The following is a 23,504-nucleotide window of genomic DNA, read 5'->3' as shown; positions in this document are numbered from 1 at the left end:
TGAACGTAAACAAATCAATCTACCAGTTATGTAAACAGATGATCTGAATCCAAAATAATCGGGTTGAATTTAGATTTGGGTGTTGAACTTGCAAATTCCATTGACAACCCTAATTCATCATAAGCCTTAACCCAACTTATATGAGGTTGCGTCCTATCACATAAGATTTGGGATATTGTGGAGCTTTCAGTACTTTAACTAGATCGAATCCATGTAACGCTGTACTCCACCTATTTGCATGCATGAGATCTTTGTTGGATTTTCTATCTTCTGAATATAACTCGTAGGTATTGAAAGTTTGAAAATTGAAACAACAATTTTTTTCTAATAACCCAACTAGAACATGTAAGTCTAAACGTCTTAGAAATGTGTTTTCAAAAGCAAATCTTGGTGATTTTGACAATACACCAACGTATCATCCCTTATTTTTAATTCTAAGTTTTCTTTTTCTAGTTATCCTCTTTTGTCTGATCATTTCCAGAACTTCTAGAAGTTAATCTGATTATTCAATTGATAGATGCCGCTTGGATACTGGGTTGTGTAGGAATATTTGGGAGACTTATTGACTTCCAAGCTTTGTTGTTCACGTCAAGCATCCTGCCGGTATATTTCCTCTATTAACAAGGGGCAACTTCGACAATACACCAAAACATCACTTTCATTTCCGAGCTTTCTTGGTGTTTTTCTCTACTTGATCCTCTTTTGTCTGGGTGCTTGGTTGTGTAGGAATTCTGGTCTGGGAGCTTATTGGCTTCATAGCTTTGTTGTTCATACATTTCTTCTGCTAACAATAGAATTCCGGAAACTCAAAACTAAATAAAGGGATTTGTTTTTAACTCTAAAAGATGGTCAAAAATTAAAAGTTGGAAGGGAGAACTCTGTATAACTACTCACCCACTCTTCTTTCAGTCCCAAAGAAACAAATAAATAAAACAAGTCAAGACCAATATGCAGAAAATGGAAAGAGTATGGTATGGAATTCGTTCAAGTATAAGTTTTTTTATCTTAAAAGAACATGTTAAAAATTTAATCATAGAAACCTGAGGTTGGGAAAAGGTTGGATATGTTACGTTTTAATTTAATAATCCAAATTTGCTCTAAAAATTTGGGATCAAGAAGTTGGGATACACAGAATCTGTTATTCTTTTCTTGGTCTGAGAATTAATCAACAAGTATACAAACAAATAATGCTCAAGGTTAGGTGATGTTGTTAATGCTAGGTCCTGATCCTCCAAATATAAAAACCGGTGGAAAGTCAAGTCCCCCCAATCCCCATACCACTACTATGGGTTTTGTAGCCCCCAGACCTCAGAGAGTGACCAATTACACATTTACACTAATAGCAGCAGGCAGCAGAAAGGTAAAAAAAAATCCATTGATAAGTATAGTTCTATTATTGTCTTGTTTAATGAAAAAGAAAACTTTAATTCTGTCATGATGTGCAACACTGAATGGTAGGCTGCCTGTCTTATACCTTTTGAAAATTTTATTTGAACTTCTCCAAGGTTCAGTCCAATTGCGGATACAAAATGAAGAAAAACAAATATTTCAACAGAAAAAGAAATTAATGTGTTCTTAAAGTTTTCGTAGTAGTTGAAGGAAAAAGAAATTCCTTGTGATCTTCCGAAAAGTCATTAAAAGAGAGTCGGTCTGCTGGAGTCGAATCTTGCCGACACTCGTATTTCTCAAACCGTTCAGCCAAACTCTAGAAAAACTAGGAAAATAGTTCATTTTTATATTGGATATCGGTTTTCCAAAAAAAAAAAGAAAACCTTTTGTTTCCCTTCTGTTCTATGTACACAAACCAACAGTACGTTACTATTCGCACACCTGCTTTATGGTTTAACCAGGTCAGTACAGTATTAGTCAAGTATTCCACAACTTACAGGCCATTTTAGTGGATAAAATATTTATGTTATAGTAGCAGTGTCTTACCAAGTACAAATGTACAATAGAAAGTATTATTTTTTCTAAAAACAAAGCATCTATTAAATTAAGAAGTCTGTTACAACGAGATCATGAAGAAGAAGGTTCAGATGACCAAGTATAGATGCTTTGTACAGAGCAAGCAAATTCGCAATACTGTGTGTTACGCAATTTGAGCATCTACGAATAACCGAGAGTGCACATCAGTAAAGGCAGGCATCAACCTTTTTGCAATCATCTACTATAGGTGAGATGCACCAAGCCACCAAGATGGATTTTTCCCCATCAATAGAAACTGGACCAAAGAGAGGCAATCGCTTTCAATAAGGATATGAGATAAATCAATCTCTAAAGCAAATCTCAGTGCATAGAGCTAGGTAAAGGTTTCGGCTACTTAGCACAAGACCAAAGGCAGTTTAGCATCTCTACCAAACACAAAATTTCCATAGGAGTCTCTGATGACAGTACCAGCACCCGCCTTGTCAAAAGAAGAGGACCCATCTATATTTATTTTAAGGTACCCACCAGTTGGAGGCTGCGATCTAGGTACCAGAGTCCTTGGTTGTGGCTCGACCCATCTCCCAAAACCAGGTCGGCATTTGGGATTTGGCTTATTAATTCAGCTAGGCACGCAGTGGCAGTGGCAATTACATTTGACGGTGAAAACCAATACCTTCAAAGACTCTCTTACACTGCCATTTCCAGGAGTGCTCCAGTACTACAATTGACCAGAATGCTCCAGCATTGTTAGAAATCTGTCCAAAATTGAAGGCCATATATCGGATTCATTTGCCTTAATTCTTGAACCTGGCATCATTAGTATGATATCCATGAGATGTAGGCTAGCCCGCCTCATATATGCCACAAGTACACCCATTTACTACTTACTTTAGACTAGCTGTCAAGTGTCAACTACTCTAGAGTCTAGACTACCTGCCATAAATACCCCTTTGGTGTCATATCATGCCGGATATTTCAATTTTAGTTTTAAGTTCCATATCTAGCACATTGTCTAACAACTGTCTTCCCATGTAATAAAATCTATGAAGAGTCAGTAAGTTGCCAAAGTTTATCAACATTAGAATCTACCTTGACCATGTCGCCACAAACAGCACTGACCAATGAGTTCCACACAGAAACCTCTGGTGTTTTACCTTGGCTAACCATTTCCTCCAGCCACAGCACAGCTTCGTATCTTCTACCCACAAAACAAAGCCCTCTGATGAGCTTAGTAAAAAGGGTGGCATTAGAAGGCGAATATTTCATGTCCAACATCCTCTCTAAAACTTGGCTTGCTTCAACATACCAACCATCACAACACAACCCATCCACTAAAATGTCATATGTCTGCTTGTTAGCAAGGCAACCCACCTGCCTAGCCATCTTATCCAAGTAACCAATAGCCATCACCGACTTTCCTTCGTTACAGAGGCCTTTCAGCAGAATATTGTATGTTGCAACTGTTGGAACACAATTCCCCTTCATCATCTCCTCTTCAATCACCTTAACAGCTTCAACAGATCTCTCCTCTCTACACAATGCAGCAATTTTTGATTCATACATGGAAACTGATGGCCTATAGCCCTTCTCTTGCATTTCAGCAAACACCCAATTAGCATCATGGATCTTTCCTTCAGAATAAAGATCAATGGCCATAGAACTGTAGCTAGCCAAACTAGGAATTCCACCTCTTAGCAGAGTCTCATTGATCAGACCCTTGGCTCTTTCTAAGCTTTCACTTGCAAGAAAATGATTTAGGTCCAGACCCTGGTGGCACCGCTTAGGAGCCTTGAAGCCTTTCCTCAAGACCTTACCAAGAATTTTCACAGCCTCTTCAACTTGTCCATTATCACATAAAGAATCTAAAAGTGTTCTGTAAATGATCACATCCTTACCACTTCCTTTCTGTGAAATCCTCCAAAACATGGAATACAATAAATGGATTGCCTCATTCAGCCTCCCATCTTCACACAACCCTCTCATTAGCACCTGATACGTCTCTCTGTCCAGGTAGCAACATTGATCACTCATCTCTTGGAATACCAGCAGAGCTAGATCTGAACACTTCATCTGACACAGAGCACCAATAAGCAATTTCAAGGAACTAGTTTGGGTCCTTACTTCCCATACATTTGAATACTCCAAGTAAAGACGACAAGCAGCATCAAACTTGGCTTCTTTTATCAGTATCTGCAAAAGGGCATTGAAAGACTGTGTCCAATTTACACAATTGAACTGTCTAAGGCTTCTGAATAGGGAGACAGCTTCATTGAGCAAGCCTGCCTGAGCATAAGTCTTAATTGCATCTGCAAATACTGAATCTTTGCTTTCACATGAGTCTTCTTTCATCTGTTCAATCACACCTTTCATCTCAGTGAGGTAGCCTGAGCTTCCAAGGATATTGATCATGGCTGCATAGACAGGACCATTGTGTCTGTAGTTGGGGTGTCTGGTTTTGGCTTCATTGAAGATTTGGAGAGCTGTTAATGGGTTCTTCTGTTTCCGGATGAGCTGAGATAGTTGCGTTGCTGTGAGATACCTTGGCCATCTTATCATCTTGGAACTTGGAATCAGTTACTTTTTCTTTGCCTTTGCTCAAATCTAGACAACACCCAAAGGAACATTACCCCTCATGGTTATCTAGCATTACCCCTCTGACTACTGTGATCATGTGGATGCACCAATGCAGCTGTCACTGTCATTAAGAGTGGTATTATAAATGGGATGCAATAGTCTGTAATCAATCAAGAAAACAAACCCAGAGGAGAGTATATTTACCCAAACATCTGCGATGGATGCAGCCAAGTGTAAAAGCCTATTTTTTTTATAGTGCAAGAGCTATTATCCGCTCTAGCCCAAATCTGTAGGCCCAGCTAGATCACCTAGAAGTGTCTGTGTACATGAAAACACCATAAGAGACACTCCATAAGGTGCTGCTCCCTGCATTATGGTTGGACCAAACCAAATAGGCTAATTGAGAGCTCAAATTCAAACAGATAACCATCTTCACCCAAAGATGGCAGCGGGAAATAAATGGAAGAAGAAAGAAGAAGAAAAGCTGTTACCTGCATATACTGGTGGAGCACTGGAAGCCGGTGAGCACTGCAACGGCTCTACAATAGAAAAAAAAATTATTGAGCAAAGATATCAACAAATAAGTCTTACCAAGTACAATAATAGAGTATCCAAAATACATAATACATAAACAAATAAATAAATAGTTATCAAACTTGATGAAACAAAAACAAGTTTTACCATAAAAATATGCTGAAACATAACTAATTTTACAAATGGAAAAAATTTGGGTAAGCTTCAAAAACCCTCCCAAACTATAGGGGGTGTCACTTTACTACCTAGACTATTGAAAGTTGTAGATACCATCCCAAACTTTTACAAGTGTCATTAACGGAATAGGAAAATTAACCCTGCTTCTTTAGCAATGGCAGCAAGGGAAGTGGTAAAAGATCAACCTTCTATTCAGCCAGGGAGATATGAGGAACCGGCAGATACGAATTCAAGTGTTGGTAGATATGCATTACGATCTATTCAGAGGACTATTTGTCAAAGTTAATGGGAAGCATGTCTGGGTTAGATATTGCTATGAATCTCTGCCGAAGCTTTACACTTTATTATGGCCTTCTTGGACACAATTGGATGAAGTGTACGAGGACAGTAACCAACCTAGATGAGAAAAAGAAGAAAATGGATAACAGAGAGATGGATATTCCTGGTGACTGGTTACGTGCAGAGTATAGATCCAATAAACCATTGAGAATCCCTCAATACAAAGGAGTGGAGGAGCCATGTAGGTTGCAGATGATCCGTATGAGTGATAACGGATTTGATGAAGATTCAGAAGACAAAGAATGAGAATCGAAACTTTTTTTTTTGATAAACGAATGAATTTTATAAATCACCAAAGATAAGGAGTACAAGCATCCCAAGGAGAGGCACAAGATGCGACCTCTCCAAAAATGTTAGATACAGCTTTCCAGAGTCCAGACTTACTAGAACAAGTTACAAACTAGCCCAGAAAAGACCTTCCCTAAATACCCCTTGCTTGGCCAAGGAGTCAGCCACAGTATTTGTCGATCTGCTTACCCAAAAAAGACCATCCCTAGATACCCCTTGAGGAGGTCTTTATAGCCCCAACGAATAGTATCTAGGGGTGTCCATAAAAAACTGAAAAACCGAACCAAATTGATCGGTTCAGTTTCGGTTCAAGATTTTTAAAAAACCGAAGGACCGGTTCAGTTTTCAGTTAACCTACAAAAAAACTGACGGTTAACCGAACCGGCTGTATTTATATTTTTATGTTATTTTATATATATTTTTAATATATGTCACATATTTTCTATGTATTATATATAAATATATATTCATTATATATATAAATATATACTTATATTATATTTATAATGATCTATTTATTATATCTATTATATATTTTTCAAATATTTATAATATTTTATATATCATTTATTATTTATTATATAATATTATACATATATTTGTATAATATATATTATAAATATAAAAAACCGAAAAACCGAAGAACCAAACCAGTCAAAAACCGAAACTAACGGACTGGTTAACTGGTGGTACCAGTTCAGTTTCGGTTTGGAGAATTGGAAAAACCGGTACCACCAATTCGGTTTACAAAAAAGTGCCATGGTTCGGTTAACCAAACATTGGACACCCCTAGTAGTATCCGGGTTTGACAGCCATCCTACTACAACTTGAGAATCTCCTTCAATTAAAAGATGTTCCACCCCAAGTTGGTTGGCAAGATGGATCCCTTGTGGAGTCTCCAACTCCCACCGGTCCTGAGAACAAGGAAATAATGTTGCTGTCCTTATTCCCTAGCACATCCCCTATCTCTGAAAGCCCAGGGTTACCTTGGCTGCTCACATCAAAGTTCAATTAAATGACAGTATGACACCTTCTGGAGGAGGTTCCCACTCTACCACCCTTCTATTATTCCTGGTGGAGGTATTAGCCACTTCTGGCCAATTCCTCCAAAGATCATCGAATGAGAATTCAGCAAACAGGTCCAATGTCTTCAGCCAATGGATTACTCTAGTTAAGATACAATCCTTCACTTTAGCAAAACCTCTTTCCTTTTCTAGGAAAGTTCTAGTATTCCTTTCCTCCCAAGCAGTCCATAATATAGCTGCCCTGATACACTTCCGCATGATTTTATCTCTATTCGTGTGCCACCCAAAAGTAGATGGATTAAACAGCATACTTACATCAGACGGTGGGTTCCACCTACATCCAAATTCCAAATAAACTAAAGCTCCAATTCCATAAGGCTGCAGCAAAGGAGCAAGAAATCAGTAGATGGTAATAATTCTCATTCTGGGCCTTACACATGAAGCACCAATTAGGGGAGAGGCAAAGAAAATGTCTCTTCTTTTGCAAGCTTTCCAAAGTGTTGATTTTCCTATAGAATACTTCCCAGAAAAAAAATAGCAATTTTTGGGGGAATAGGTCCTATCCAAACTTCTTTAACTGGAAACACCCAGGAGTTAGGATTGGCAGTGAGGGATTTTAGAAAGGAAGCACAAGTAAAGGTCCCTTTTGGAAGAATGAGAATCAAAACATTGGTGTGTTGATGGAAACTCAGCGATGACTTGGTTGCGATCAGGGCAGAATCTGAGTCAAGTAGGAGTGATTCAACAGAGATCAGAGGAGTCAACTCACAAGTCCAGAAAAAGGATGTAATCTACAGGTGGTATGAAATACTGTACACGTGGTGAGGGCAATAAGACACACCTCACACATGCAACTGAGAAGAAGTGCACGTGTCCATAATTGAACACATGCAAAGAGTGCATTTGGGTTATATACATCACAAAAACTGGGGTCTTAAGTTATTATGATCCAGTTTTAGGTCGGAGGAAAATAGGGTGACCCAGAAAAACTGTTCTAGACCTGGATACGAGGGACCTAATTGTCTTGACTCTGTCAGGCCTTCAGACTCTGTCTAAGGATGGGACCAGATCTAAGGTTTTTTGGACTCTAATGGAAAGTTTGTCAAGGAAGTAGCAATGGAGATGTCACCTCAAGGGCAGCTATTGATGGGGCACAAACATGAACTCATGTGGTGGAAGAGCTATGCAACTCAGGAATCTATAATTCTAGTGGACGAGCCAAAATTCATTGGGGAAACCATGCTGCCACAGTTACCAATAGATCATTTGGAAGGAAAAAAGTGGGATCTACCTCTGATAATCTCTCAGCCATCACCTCTTATTGAATTAACCTCTCACGACCAACTTCAAGTATTTCAGTTACAAGTAAGTCATTTTGTTCTCTTCCTCTGTAATATATGCATCATGTTTAGTCTAGTTGTGTGTTTTCATGTTTGGACAACTATGAAATTCCTTTTCTGGAACATAAGAGGGTGTAATAATCCAAATAAAATACATTTTCTCAAAAGAATTGTGTAAATCCCATGACACAGATCTAATATTCCTAGCGGAAGCTTGACTTTTCGAAGCCAAAATGTATCATTATTTAAAAAATTGAGGTATAGGAAGAGAACCTGGGTTTCTGCTAAGGGTTTTTCTAGGGGTCTGTGTTGCACTTGGAAAAATGATAGAAGGGTGTATGTCTCTAAGGCATTTCAGAGATTTGTTTGGGAAAATAGACTACAATACATCAGCAGTAGGGGGGGAAGCTTTTACCTGGTCCAATGGACAGCAGGGAAATGGTCTAGTTCAGGAGAAATTAGATAGGGGTTTAGCTACAATTGGGTGGGTAGAAGACTTCCCAGAAATAATAATCACAATCACTAGATCCCTGTACTGTGACCACACTTGCACGTTGCTTCAAACAAATCCCCAAGTTACAATTGGGACCTAAACAATTCCATTTTATGCCTATGTGGGTGGAGGAAGAAAAGTGTGGAGCAATAGTGAAGGAGGAATGACAAAGAGAAAGAAGGGGAAAGAGATATTCAGATCTTGCACAAGCTAAAGGGATGTAAAAAAATGTTATGACAATGGAACAAGGAGAAATTTGGTTTGCAAGACAAATTGAAGGCAATTGAAGAGAGCTTACAGATCTTATTACAAGGGGAGCAACTGCCATATTCAAAAGGGAGAGTAATGAAATTGAAGCAACGATATGAGTTAAGAGAGAGGAGGAGCAACTGTGGAGAGATAAATCAAGGGAGACTTGGTTACATGAAGGGGTAGAAATATAAGGTTTTTTCACCAAGTCACCAACTTTAACAGAAGAATGAATCATTTGAGCATGATGAAAAATGATCAAGAAGAATGAATGAAGCTAGAAGAGATTGCAAAGAAGTTTAAGGAGCATACAATCCAAGTAAGTGATGATATTGGTACCAGCATGGAGATGTTTGGAATGGAAGATTTTGAGAATACCCAAGATAGATGAGGATGATATATAAAGAAATTGGATGAGATACCCACTGAAGAAGAAATTTGGGAGGTGGATAAAAGTTTAAAACCACCTTCTGCCCCGACCTGGATGGGATCACAACTCTCTTTTACGAAAAATATTGGGCTGTAGTAAGGGAAGGTGTGCAAACTAGTGTAGAATTTTTCACAAGTGCAACCTTCAAGGAAGAAATAAATTGCACAAATCTAGTGTAAAAATCCCCATAATTTTACTCAGTTCAGACCTATAAGTTTGTGTAATGTTTTATACAAGATTATAGAGAAATGCATGGTGAAGAAATTACAGAAAATAGTTCCAAAATTAATATCCCCAAACCAAGCGGCTTTTATAAAAGGAAGGATTGAAAATGTAATTATCGTAAGGGAAATTTTCCACAAAATGAAAAAACAGAAAAAAAAGGGGAAGGGTTGGATAGCTCTAAAATTGGATATGTCAAGTGCCTACAATAGAATGAGAAGGGACTTCATTGTTTTTTTTTTGATAATTAAACCGTTTATATTTTATTATGAGAAGGGACTTCATTGTTAAGGTCGTGTGGAACATGGAGTTCCCCGAGAAATGGTTTGACATGGCAAACTTTTGCATCTCACCCCCTTTCTTCTCTGTCAAGTTAAATGGTACAGTGAAGGAGTTTTTTTCAAGTTAAGAAATGATTAAGACAAGGTGACCCACTGTTTCCATATCTATTTTCTGAGATGCAAGTTTTATCTCTACTGCTGGAGAAGGAAGAGGGAAATGGGAAAGTACAAGGATTTTCTTTTCATAGGCATAGAGTTCAGATTTCTCATCTACTTTTTGTAGATGATTGTATGTTATTTTGTAAAGCAGATGTGGAGCAAGTTAAAGATCTAAAGGAAGTGTTAGGAAACTTTGAGCAATTATTGGGGCAAAAAATAAACCTCTTGAAGTCAGGTATGTTCTTCAGCCAAAATATCCACAAAAGACTTCGAAAAATCCTTCATAAATTGATGGGGCTTTTTTTTATCAGCTCATAAATTGATGGGGTTTAGGATATTATCTTTACAAGTACTTGGGAGCAAAGTTGTGGATCACCTTGTATTGAAGTCCTCAAGAAGAACCCATCCATCATCATCATCATCTGAGCTCAGTAATACGAATCCTGTTTTGCCATTTCATAATACATGAATCCTCAAGGAGAACCTATGGAGTTTTCAAATGAGATCCTTGGGCAAATCTCCATGCTGAAGATGAAACCTGCATAACATCAAATGGTTTAACTTTTGAAACCAATAACAAGAAATCTAGGCTTCTAAAGAGTAACTCCACAGAAAGGACACTGGATAAGGGTTCACAAATGGAAATTGAATCTTGGCAGTATCTTTCTGGAATGGTTCTTATACTTTCCAAATATCATCTGAACACTGAGATTATCTGATAGTGTACTTAAATATACAGAGGATGTTAACCTTTCTTCAAAATAAATAAAAAAAATAAATATAGAGTAGAGGAGATGAGTGGAAACTTAGCATAAATGTCCTTTATGCTGGCAAATTTTAACTTCCCTTTACTGTTCGAACGATTAAACATAAATATCTGATTTTGCATCAAAATGGCTTAAGCTCAATACTACAATATTGACTCATATAGTGTATTTGCTGAATCAGCATCACCAGGACCTAAAATGAATTGATTTCTCCAATCCTAATGTAAATACGTATAAAAGTTGTGAAAGACAACTGTCTCAGTATCAACTCCAAATAACGTGGGACAAAAGATGAAATTTTTAACTCTTGAAAACATATTTGATTAGCTGCATAAAACATGTTAGACTGTTCAGACGAAGGGTAAATCCTCATTTAGCAAAGGGACCTTCAAAATCCTTACATGGGGGATGCAAAATTAAGGTCTATTAGGAACCATTTGGTAACATTCCAAGGGAATGTTTCTTGTACCTGGGAACACCAGAAACCTTCCCTTGATACTGTACCCAATACTGCCTTAGTTTTTAGACAACAGCTTCTACAAGCAATTGAAATAGCATCTGCTTTTTGACCCTTGAGATTCATTTCCCTGAACAAGAACAGGGCTTCTTCACGAGTTCCAGAATGAATGAATCCAGTTGTCAGAGTAGATCATTGAACCAAATCAGGCTGAGATCAACCATTAAAATCCCTATAAGCAGAACTCAAGCAACCACACCTTGAATACATGGTCAAAAGTGCACTTCCCACATGTCCCACATGTATGTATGACTCAAATCCATTTTTCAAAAAAGACCATGAATCTTTTTTTTTTTTTTTGAAAACTAAAAAAGACCACGAATCTCCTTTCCAACTTGAAGCAAGCTGGGTTCCCATAAACTCAAGAGTAATCCAATAACAGTGGTATTACTCTAAATCCTAATATACTCGGCAGAAACGCAGAAAACTGATTTTTTTTTAGTAGAAATATAGACTAATTCCTTTATACTTCAAAACCAAATAACTATAACTCATCAAACATCAACATCAACATCAAAAGTCCATTGGAATCCAAAACCCTAAAATACCAACCAACATGACAGTCCACATTCAACTGAAATTCAACAAACACGCAAAGAAACTAAACCCATCCAAAATAGATTCCTGACTCTGAGAAGCATATTCGAGATCCATGCCACCAAACTCAGACCCCAACTTCCAATCCTCTACAGAATTTTCACTCCAAAACTGAAAGTTTCCCAGCCGATTCTACGTCTCTGGTCAATAATCAGACGAAGCAACTTCAAACCAACACTCTCTTTCTACTAAATTCAAAAAGCAAAAACCATAGAATCAATGAAACAAATGTAAAAGAGAGCTCCGAGCATTCTCTCTGTTATCGCTTCAACTTCTATAGATCCTCTCCTGTATGGCAGCAGAGAAGTTAATAGGAGAGAGTGATTTTAGGGAGAAAGAGCGGACGTTATAGAGAGAAAAACCGTGGGCTCTCGGCTTACTCTACGAAGCGCGGATGAGAGAGAGAGAGAGAGAAAGACCTACATAGATCAGAGATCACAGGTGGAAGAGAACATCAAGAACCGATGTTTTGATAAAGAGAACCACAGTGAATATCCAGAGAAACTGAGAGAGTCGAAGTCGAAGAAAATGAGAATGGCAGCCTCCTACAGATTATTTTTTGTGCAGCAGGGGAAGGCCCATTTTTCATTCTAATGAGGCCCATGGCAATAATTTTATAACAAACATTCTTGTCCATTTTTTCCCAAAATAAATAAAAACTAGTGGGCAGAGGCTGATTATAAGGAATGTGAATTAAATTGTGCAAAAATAATAGTAAAACAAAACAAGTGATAATGTAAATTAGTTGTACTGCATATAGATGCAGCCCTATTGCACAGTTATCCCAACCCTCCATGACTCCACCCCAGCACCGCCAAAAAAAGAAGGAAACGGAAAATAAAGGATTTAAATTATTCTCTCTTTCTTCTTCATTGTAGGTTCTCCCACTCTCACACAGTGTTTTAAAAGGCATGGGAGGCGTACGCCTGGAAGCGTGACTCCAGGCAAGGCGCTCCCAAAACACCCTGAGGCATATGCCAGAGGCGCTGACACCTCTGAGGCGTACGCCTCAGGTGTAAGAGGTGTACGCCTCTTGCGCTTTTCTCATGAGGCGTGCTAGAGGCGTACGCCTCTTGCGCCTCATGCACATCTGATATGAAAATACAGAAAAAAAAAAGAAAAAAGAAAAAAAGGAAAGGAAAAGAAAAGAAAGGGAAAGAGAAGGAAAGGAAAGATAAGAAAAAAAGAGAAAAGGAAAAGAAAAGTAAGGGAAGAAAAGATAAGGGAAAAGAAAATGGTTTGCCCCTTGTCCCTTCGGCTGGGGGGCCTTCGCTTCAACAAGACCCCCCCCCCCTTTGAACTACTGTTATGCATCATTATTCTTTTTAATGTAAAAGATTTTTATTAAAAATAAAGAAAAAATGAGATCCCCCCTTCCTTTTCATCCTCATCGTAACCCCCTCCTCTTAAGGAGGCGTGTTCGGGAGGCTTACGCCTCTTGTGTTTTGAATTACACCTCACACCTCTAGGTAGTGGAACGCCTCGCATCACGCCTCCGCGTTTTAAAACACTGTTCTCACAAAATTGATAACCATACTTGAACAATTTTGTCTTTAAACCAGCCTTGATTAACCACAAATTTAAGTTGCATATTTAAGTTGCATATATTGATGGATTAACCAGTTAACAATTGGACACCTTGATTAACATGAATACCAAACACCCAGAAGTAGCTTTATTTTTCCGAGCTCTTTATTAATTATTTGTAGCCATTTGAATGGTTTAGCTTTCGTTTGGAATCCAACCAAATACACCTTTCACAAATTTTAAGCATTTATTTAAATAAGCTATCTAAATTAAATGAAAAAAAAATGAAACTCAACAAACAAAAAGCCTAAGAGAAATATAAACTGAAACACAAGAGCATAGGATTCCATCAAACAAAAAGAAGAATAATCATGTGGTATTCAATAAATGCAACTGTCGAAATCAGCATCTGTTCCACAAGCTGATTCTGGGCTCATTAATATCTTTGCAGTCTGCATCAACGCCAATAGAGTCCCACCATCTAAAGGAACAATTCTTTTTTTTTAAACATCAACCTTTTTAGTAAAGATGACAATGTATTTACAAGAATTCCCTACTCAGGGATGTCGAAACATAGATCCATCTTATAATTACAAGCAAAAAAAGGCAAAAATATGGTGAGCTATATCATTTTCTATCCTACTGACAAGTAAGATTTTATATACATCAAAAACAGAAATAATGTTATTCATCTTTACTTGGCAAGAAAAATAAAACAGAAATCATGTTCTTCACAATCTTAAGTATCTTCTCAGCCCAATGGCATTCCAATTGCGGCTGGTTCATCTATTTCATAACAAGTCCATGGCTCCTATAACTGCCCACCATTCAGCTTCAACGTTGCTTCTTGCCATGCATTGATATTGTGAAGCAAATATAACCTTGTCACTTTGAAACTCAATTACTATCAGACCTATAGTAACATAATCTGTAAGTGGCTCATAGGATCCATCCACATCTAAAAAGCTTAATTATTGTAGAAAGAATGTAATCTATAAGTTTACTATAAACAACCTATTTGTATTTGCATACTCAGATTATGCATTTACTTTTATAATGCTAGTATGTGCCCTCACAACTTAGATTACTAAATGATGGATATTTGTGAGTGGATTGGGAACTCATTCCTGTGTTAACATACATAGAGCTTTGCCACAAGAGGATCTATGTTAAAAGCAAAATAAACATCTACTTTTCTCCTTACCTTTTTTATTATAGGAAAGCAAGATTATTTTAGGAGTTTCCCATACATCTTGTGGGACTCCTTCAGATATGATTCAACCTAAAGCTCAGTACTTACATATAAACATCATATATATGTGAGGAATAGTAAACAGGTCATTAACTATGTGAGGAATAGTAAACAGGTCCATTCTATAATCGAGGCCCTAGTCAGATGTGAAAAGCTTGAAAATGGTCACATTCAAAGAAGATCAGCAAGCCATTTAGAAAGACCTAGAAAATGTTCATGAATCAGGAACTAGTCAACCTAATCATTCTCATGAAAATGAGAATGATGATGTTAGCAAGCCATCTTTGCTTGCAAAGCATCAGAAAGATCATGGTGGTAATTTTACTGCTTCAAGAGAAACCGGATTGGATCTCAATGCAACAGATGTCTCCAGCTCAGTTGATCAAAAATCATTTTTTCCTTATGAAATTTATGGTCATGTTAAATCCAGAGAGGTTTCGGAGTGTAGGAGCTCAACTGGGCCTTTGGTGTAAAATGACTCATTGAAATTGTGGAAAGAGATGAAGCAAAATGGTTTCCTTTCATCTTTACATGGAGGCATACCAGTGAACAAAATGACTCAGGAAGTTGGCAGGGTCCTTTATCCTTGGATAAACAAACTGTTTATTTGAGTTCAGATCATAAAGTTGGACATGGTGAAACATATGTAGTGGAGAGAAAGATTCATGACAAGATTTCAGGTGCTTTGAACTTCACATCTGAATGTGTCTAATGAGCTACAAATGTTGCATCAGAAGATAAAAGCTCTGTGTCTAATGAGGAGCTGGTGAATCAAGTAAGTGTTTGCATTCTTGTATTTACAGACCTTTCCACCTCCAGAACCTTGCATTCATGGATGCAGACATTTGGAAATTTTGTAAGATGATTAGACTTTCCGGTTGATTAGGCAGGAAGCTTGTATTTCTTGTTTTGAATCTGTACCTAAGTTGTTGAAGCTGTAATAGGCGTTGGACACCTGGAACAAATTTTCAGACAGTGAAGGAATGAAACATCCTTCTAATGTGTTTTGATCATTTCAGGTGGCTGAGGGAGAACGGTACTTCTACTTATAGTCTCATAATGCCTTACAAACAGAATGATTAAAATGAAAGCCAAAAGGATGACTCTCCAAGCTATATAAAGAGCTGAATTTGAGCTAAAATGAAAGCCAAAATGAAAGTCCAAATAATGGCGGCATCATCTCAAACTGAAGAGCCCTTTTCAAGATTATTCATAAGAATCAAAATTGGACATCTTAGGAAAAAGCCTATGGGTATTGAGCCTTAACTCTAATGGATCTACTTGTAATCATGATTTGCAACCAAAGTAGTTAATTTTGGTTTGGATATAGGTTTTGGCCTCCTTCAAAACTATTTTTTTAAGAAAAAGAAACTGTAGGAATTTCAAAATTTCAGACAAGATGCAAGGAAAAAAATCTGTTACATAAGAAAAGATTTTATATTCATTCCTATTTTATCTCTTTTTTTCCACATTTTTTTCTCTCAATCAATTACTTCCTATTTCTCTCAATCATCTTCTGAGGACAGAAGATGAGCAAATTAGTTACAACGAGAACCGAGAAAGAGAAAACAATGAGAACAAATACAATAGAACATTGAGGCTGAAAAACCCTAGATTTTGAAGAACGAGGAAAAATCAAAATGAATGCAATGAAAGAAAAAGTTAAAACCACATACCTTGGAAGGGAGCAGATCCGTCTCCAGAAACCTTACAGGGGTTGCAGTAACAGCGAATCAAAGAGCAGTAGGGCTTTCTACGGGAGCCACAGATGAAATGAGATGGTCTTCCTCGATTTCTTCCCCGGATTTCTTCCTCGAAGCTCGCCGTTGGATTTCTTCCTCGACGCTCGCCGTTCTTCCCTCGAAGCTCTCCCGACTCGAAGGTCTGTATGCTCGTGACCCTTGGTCGAACAAACAAATGTTTTTTACACGTACAAAATATCTGCACGTGAGAGCGCTAATCTCCACGCACGAGTAGATTCCATTTAGCGTAAGGAGAAACCACCCATTTCGTAATATATATATATATATATATATATATATATATATATAGCGAAATTTTCACTTTCTTATTATTTTTTTATTTTTTTATTCCATGTTATTTTTGAAACAACCAAAGAAATGCACTTTCCCAATAACTTAAAACTTCTCCTAAACTACCTCCCCCACTATCCCCCACTTTCTCCATAATTATCTCTAATTCCTTTTTATCTTCTAAATTATCTCTATTTTCTATTTATCTAAAAAGTTATCTCTAATTTAGTAGAGAATTATCTCCTAAATTATCTATAATTCCTATTTATCATCTCTCCAACTTTTTTATCTATATCTATATAAATAAAGTTTAGATTAAAAAATTTAAGAATTATTTAACTATTCTAACAAAATTATATAATGACTTTAAAATATTTATTAAAAACACAAAAAAAAAATTATATTTTTACAAAATATATCACGAAATTATGTACTACAATTTAAATTTTTTTTCTTTTGGATTATCAATTTAAATGCCATTCAAATAATAAAAATAATAAAAATTAACATTAAAAAATAAAATCTTATTTAAATATTTCAATAAATAAATATCGCAAATAACAAATATTATAAATATATAAATAACTATATAACAAAATATTTAGTAATATGTAATACCTTTGAATAAATAAAATTCAAATAATAAAAATTTTAAATATTTTACATATTATTTAAATATTTAACATAACTAGATTTTAAGCAGTTAAAATAACAAAAAAATGTAATAAATTTAAAAAATTCATAAAAATAGAAAAATAATTATAAAATAATATTGAAATTGATAATAATTTAATATCTTACAAAATTAACAATAAAATTATGTATTAATAGGATAAATTATAATTTAACGGACTTTTAAATTCAGTAAATAACAAAAAATTGTAAATAAAATAAAGAACTTATGTAATAAATTTAAAAAATATGAAAAGTAGAAAATTAATTATAACATAATGTTGAAATTAATAATATTTTAATATTGTACAAAATTAATAATTAAATAACTTTAAAAATAATTTAATATTTTTACATAATATTGTAAGTAACTAATTTCGCTTATATCAATTAATAATTCAAGAAAATAACTTTCATAAAATTACTATTTATTAATAATAATTTTATATTCTAATATTAATATTTATTGTATTCCAGTAATTATTTATTGTTTTTTGTGATAAATGTATTTTCAGTAATTATGTATACATTTATTTTTGTCTTGTTATATATCAAAAACTTTCAATAATTATTGGAGATTAAATTACTATTATTGGAATTTTTAAATTTTGTTTATTGTACTTATTGTATTTATTGTATTTTTATGTAACTTATTGATTAATATTTATTAGAGATTATATTATTTATTGAATAATTTAATATATTTTTAGTACTTATTGTGTCTTTTCGCTATAAATTTTCAACAATTATTGGAGATTAAAGTATTATTATTTATCAAAGATGAGACTATTAATTTATCTGAAATTATGAGTGTTCATAAGTTGGTTCAGTTCAGTTGCAGATTGTTTTGCCAACCAAATTGACCTGGTCAGTTGAAACCGATTGACCATTTGTGAAAACCGACCCACTCAAGTTGTATCAGTTTTGGTCGATTTTTTGGTTTAGTCAGTTGGTTCAAAAGATTTAAACTTAAAAATTAAATTTAAATTTTAAAAATTATAATTCAATTGTTAAAAATTAAATTTATGATATAAAACATTTTAGACTAAGAAGTATGGGAAAGCAAAACTGATCTAATATGGTCAGGTCAAGTTGATCGGGTTGGTCGATTTCATCAATTTAATGAATAAACCTAATTAAAATTAATTATTATTATTTTTGTATTATAAAAAAATTATTAAAAGTAGTATATAAAATATGAAGAATTATTAATTATTTAAAATTTTGAAAATATAAAATAGTTGTATACGCTTATGTGCTTCTATTAGGGCCAATTAGTAGAACACACATTAGAATTTTGCATATTTACTTAAACCTACCTTATAGTATTCATTTTAATAAAATATCTCATATATTTTACAACTTATTTACTTAATCAACCTTTCATTAAAGAGTGTTTGTTTTGCCATTAGGGCCATGATTTCATTCCAAAAATACCCTTATCACTTTTTTGTACAGAAATCAAAATTGACCAAATATAGCCAATAGAGTGGTTGCCCATGTCTTATTTAGGGGCAAAAATGACATTTTTATTATTATTATTTTTTGATAAAATTTATTTAAATGAATATTAGGGTTGACACTGTCATTTTCCACTTTCATCTAATGGAATATTGATTAAATCCATAGCAAATTATAAGTGGTGTTTTAGTAAAATACAAACTATAGGGTAAATTTTAGTAAATCCATGAAACTATAAGGGGTATTTTAATAAATGATCATTTCTATTATTTATCTTTCGCTTAACAAATCGTGTGCATCGCACAGGTCCCCGCTAGTAAGTATATATATATAGATTGAAAAAAAATGAAGCCTATGATAACTAACCAAAATGCCTTAAACCTCTAGCATAAGGGGAAAAAAAGATTTGCTACCTCTGATAATGAAAAAAAAATGGGCAAGGCCCATTTTTCATTATAACGAGGCTCATGGCAATAATTTTATAACAAACATTCTTGTCCATTTTTTCCCAAAATAAGTAAAAGTTGAAAAAAAAAAATGAAGCCTATGACAACTAACCAAAATGCCCTAAACCACTGGCACAAGGGGAAAAAAAGATTTGCTACCTTCGATAAAGGAAAAAAAAAAAAGAGAATTGCCAAAGCTTTGTTTCAGTCTCATTATATAATGAAAACATGTTTTAATTTAGATTGGTTCATGAGAAATGGATTAGGTCCAATCCAATCTATTCATATTGGTTTTAATTTAGATTGGTTCTAACCCAAACCTGATTCATTGATACCTGTGTTCTTATTATTTATCAATAGATCATATATTGGCTCTATTTGACCCAATCTAATATGAATCATTACAAATGGATTAGGTACAATCCAATAAATACTTTGGACCATTAAGTCTAAACTGGTCTAATTCAATATGTCTTATTGGTCCATCCAAACCATCTAAATTGATTTTGATTTGGATAGTACCCAATCTAAAACTGGTCCATTGATACCCCTACCGACAAGAAGATCTCAATGCTCCAACTGATTTGCTAATAATGTATTGTCCTACTCAAAGAAAAAAAATGCTCTTTTCTGAAGAAGATTAGAGAAAATGTATTTAAAAGGATATTTTTGGGCATTTTTGAAAATTTTAAAAGCTCGCTTAATGTATACACGACCATTTTTCCTCTACTTTCCTGACGATGGATTAAACAAGGAAGTTAATTGCTAAAACTTTGAAAGCTTAGGGGGTAGATGCAATTTGATCCCATAGTTTCGAGACTAAGGTGGCGTTTGATAAATCTGATAAGTTAAAAAGATATTAAAAGTGTATGAAATCTGAAAAGAGGCATAGATGCTTTTTCTACTTTTTTAGAGGCTTTGAATCTATAAGTTTGTTTGTGTTGGATCAACCCTTTACCATTCGAAATTTACTGATTTTACTATTTTAGCCCTAGAACATACTATTTGTAAATGTTGAGTTCAATTTGCATCATCTCATAAAAAATAAATTTCAACCTCAAAATAACATTGAAACAATACAAATAATAAATTAATAATAATTAATAAATGAAGCAATTAAAATTAAAAAATTTAATGCCTATAAAAATATTAAAATAATTAATAATTAATAATTTACACAAAGAAAAATAAAATAGATTTTTTAAAAATTAATAAAATAATTAAAAATTACTATTTAATAAAAATATTTAATAATTAGTAATGTTTAATAAAAATAATTATTAAATAGTAATAATTAATAAAAAATAACAATAGTTAATGTTTAATAAAAATATTAAAATAATTAATATTTAATAAAAATAATTTATTAATAATATTATTATTATTATTTCTACTCACAGAACCGCCACTGCAAGTTGCAACTAGGGGTGTCCACGGTTCGGTTAACCAAAACATGGCACCTTTTTGTAAACCGAACCGGTGGTATCGGTTTTTCCAATTCTCCAAACTGAAACCGAACCAGTATCACTGGTTAACCAATCCACTAGTTTTGGTTTTTGACCGGTTCGGTTCTTCGGTTTTTCGATTTTTTATATTTATATGTTATACAAATATATATAATATTATAAATATTTGAAAAATACATAATATATTTATACATAGATCATTATAAATATAATATAAGTATATATTTATATATATAATGAATATATATTTATATATAATACATAGAAAATATGACATTAAAAATATATATAAAATATACATAAATATATATATACCGGTCAGTTCGGTTAACCGTCGATTTTTTTGTAGGTTAACCGAAAACTGAACCGACCTTCGATTTTTCAAAAATCCCGAACCAAAACTGAGCTGATCGGTTCGGTTAATTGCATTTTGTGGTTCGACTTCTTGATTTTTTTTTGTTTTTCATGGGCACACACCCCTAGTTGCAGTAGTGGTGGCGATGGCGAAAAGATAGGGGGAGAGAGAGAGAGCCACTACCGCTACAACTTGCAACAATGGTGATAGAAAGATAGGGAGAGAGCGAGCGAGAGAGAGAGAGAGAGAGAGAGAGAGAGGTGGGAGCGAGAGAGATAGAAGGAACCACCACCGTTGCAAGTTGCAGCGATGGTGAGGGGAAGACAGGGGAGAGAGAGAGAGAGAGCGAGAGAGAAGGAACCATTGTCGCTGCAATGATTTGAATACAAGAGAGAGACAGACAGACAGAGACAGAGACAGAGAGAGTGCAATGGCAGTGGAGCTTCGTATGCCGCAATGAGGGTTCGATTTGAATTACATGAAGGGCAAAAACATAGTAATATTAAAATTTCTTTGATGGCATTTATGTCTTTTACACACCTCTCAATTACGTTTGAATGCATAAGTGCTAGGCTTTTAACTTAAAATTCCAGATCTGAAAAAAAATTCAGATTGATTTTTAGACGTAACACCAAACGAGTTTGGTGTCTGAAAAGCAAATTTTTCAGACACCAGACCTTTGAAAAGTGTTATCAAACAAGGCCTAAGGCTGCAAACGGATTAGATCGGATTCAGCAAAAGGCATATCCAATCTGATTCAATAAGAAATACTATCAATAAGAATCCGTTGGGTTCCGGATATAACAATTCGATTTTGAATTCAAATATCATGTCGGATATCTGATCCAAATCCAATTTAATTTGAATTGTAATAAGAAAACTTGATGATATAATATAAATAATATAATAATGTTGCATAGTTAACAGATCGGATCAGATCTAGGTATATTTGAATTTGATTCAGATCGACTTTTGATTTGTTAAGATGACGGGAGGTATCGAATTGAATTTGGGAGGTAGGAGAATCAATAATTTGCCTAAAAGTTTTCTATTATTTTGCGGTAAAACAAAAGGAGTCTTTAGACAGAAGGGTTATAATTAGGTCAACAAAGATCTTATAAGTCTAAACAATTTATCGTACTACTTCTGTCATACGATGATACGAAGTATAGATATGACCAATCAGATCCATCCATTAGTCAGGGTCCACCTGAATTTACCACGTTTTTTATTCCCCCGGTCCATAAAGCCATGTGTGACTGCATCTTACATCGAGTTATAATCGACACCAATGATTGAAATTATATATGTTTTTTTCAAGGATCAAAATATCACTAAGATACACTCCATATCCATATGCATGGATATATCCATACATAGATGACTGGGAGGTTTTAGAACTTTGGAATGATAGAATACATCCCCTAATGCTTATAAAATAATAAAAATAATGACTATCAATCATATCAATGCATAATGATAACCAATTGTTGACATCAGGTCTATCAATATTTTGACCTTTGATTGTTTTTTAACTACAAGAAAGTGCAGGAGAAAAGGGCTATGATGCTGTAATTGTGGTTCTGGGCCTAAAATTTCTTGAAAAGAAGATGAAAGAATACATGGGAGCAAGGATCAAAATTTCGTTACGTATAGGCCTATATCGACCAATACATATCATATTGGAGCCTTCCCGATATATCTCTATAGGGGTGTTTTGGGTTAGTGAGTGGTTTACGGGGTAGAGTAACCTTAAGCCGACTCCTTTGAACTAGTTTTGGAAAAAACACATAAAAAACAATACTAATACAGGCTGATACACCCTACCAGCATATCGCTCTACATCGATATTTTGAACCTTGCATGGGAGATTAGATCTATTACAAAATAGAACTCTGGTTGCATAACATCTAGCTGCATGAATATCTCCCATATGTATGTTAAATTCATGCATGGAGAGATATTCCTAATGTATGACTGGATTCTCATGCTTTCAATATGTGCAATATTTTTGCTTGCAGGAATCCCGTCACATGCATACATAGGGTACTTTTTGAGTGCCCAACTACAGATTGCACTGCTACAGGGAAGATTTGCATCAAGATCTGGTGCAAATACAAGTGTATGAACCTGGTAACCAATTATGAGTGAATATACCGATGTTCCATACCCATATGACCTAGCATACCCTCATATTCCTCTTGCCCTAGGGTATGTGAGTAGTAGTGGAGAATGCAATATAAAGAGGATACAAGGCTCGAGCATGAAGTTATAATTTTATTTTCAGCTAAGTCAATTCCACTTTCTTCTTAGGGATTGTTTAATTAGATTGCTATTAGACTCTTGATCTCTGGTCTAATTTAACAATTTCAAA

At 34.8% G+C, this 23,504-nt stretch overlaps 1 protein-coding gene across 4 annotated transcripts; it reads right to left on the bottom strand.

Annotated features, from left to right (window-relative positions):
* Positions 1-1,892: 1,892 nt before the first annotated feature.
* On the bottom strand, positions 1,893-16,604 carry EMB3101 (Tetratricopeptide repeat (TPR)-like superfamily protein). 4 transcript variants are annotated; one of them, XM_088974619.1, is made up of 5 exons: positions 16,374-16,604; positions 10,414-10,575; positions 4,992-5,039; positions 4,705-4,866; positions 1,893-4,621 (listed from the first exon to the last, which is right to left on the bottom strand). In XM_088974619.1, exon 5 carries the CDS (start codon positions 4,480-4,482, stop codon positions 2,968-2,970), a length of 1,515 nt encoding a protein of 504 aa, XP_088830745.1. In that variant the 5' UTR covers positions 4,483-4,621; positions 4,705-4,866; positions 4,992-5,039; positions 10,414-10,575; positions 16,374-16,604; the 3' UTR covers positions 1,893-2,967. The 4 variants fall into 4 exon arrangements, with proteins under 4 accessions (XP_088830745.1, XP_088830752.1, XP_088830761.1 ...); XM_088974626.1 differs by having other exon boundaries at positions 4,705-4,818; positions 16,374-16,582; XM_088974635.1 differs by lacking the exon at positions 10,414-10,575 and having other exon boundaries at positions 16,374-16,593.
* Positions 16,605-23,504: the final 6,900 nt, after the last annotated feature.

Source organism: Nelumbo lutea, chromosome 1, assembly GCF_056320005.1.
Source record: "Nelumbo lutea isolate HS-2025 chromosome 1, American lotus-T2T, whole genome shotgun sequence".
Lineage (NCBI taxonomy): Eukaryota > Viridiplantae > Streptophyta > Magnoliopsida > Proteales > Nelumbonaceae > Nelumbo > Nelumbo lutea.
The sequence above is the reverse complement of the archived record's forward strand: the minus strand, read 5'-3'. Positions and strand labels throughout refer to the sequence as shown.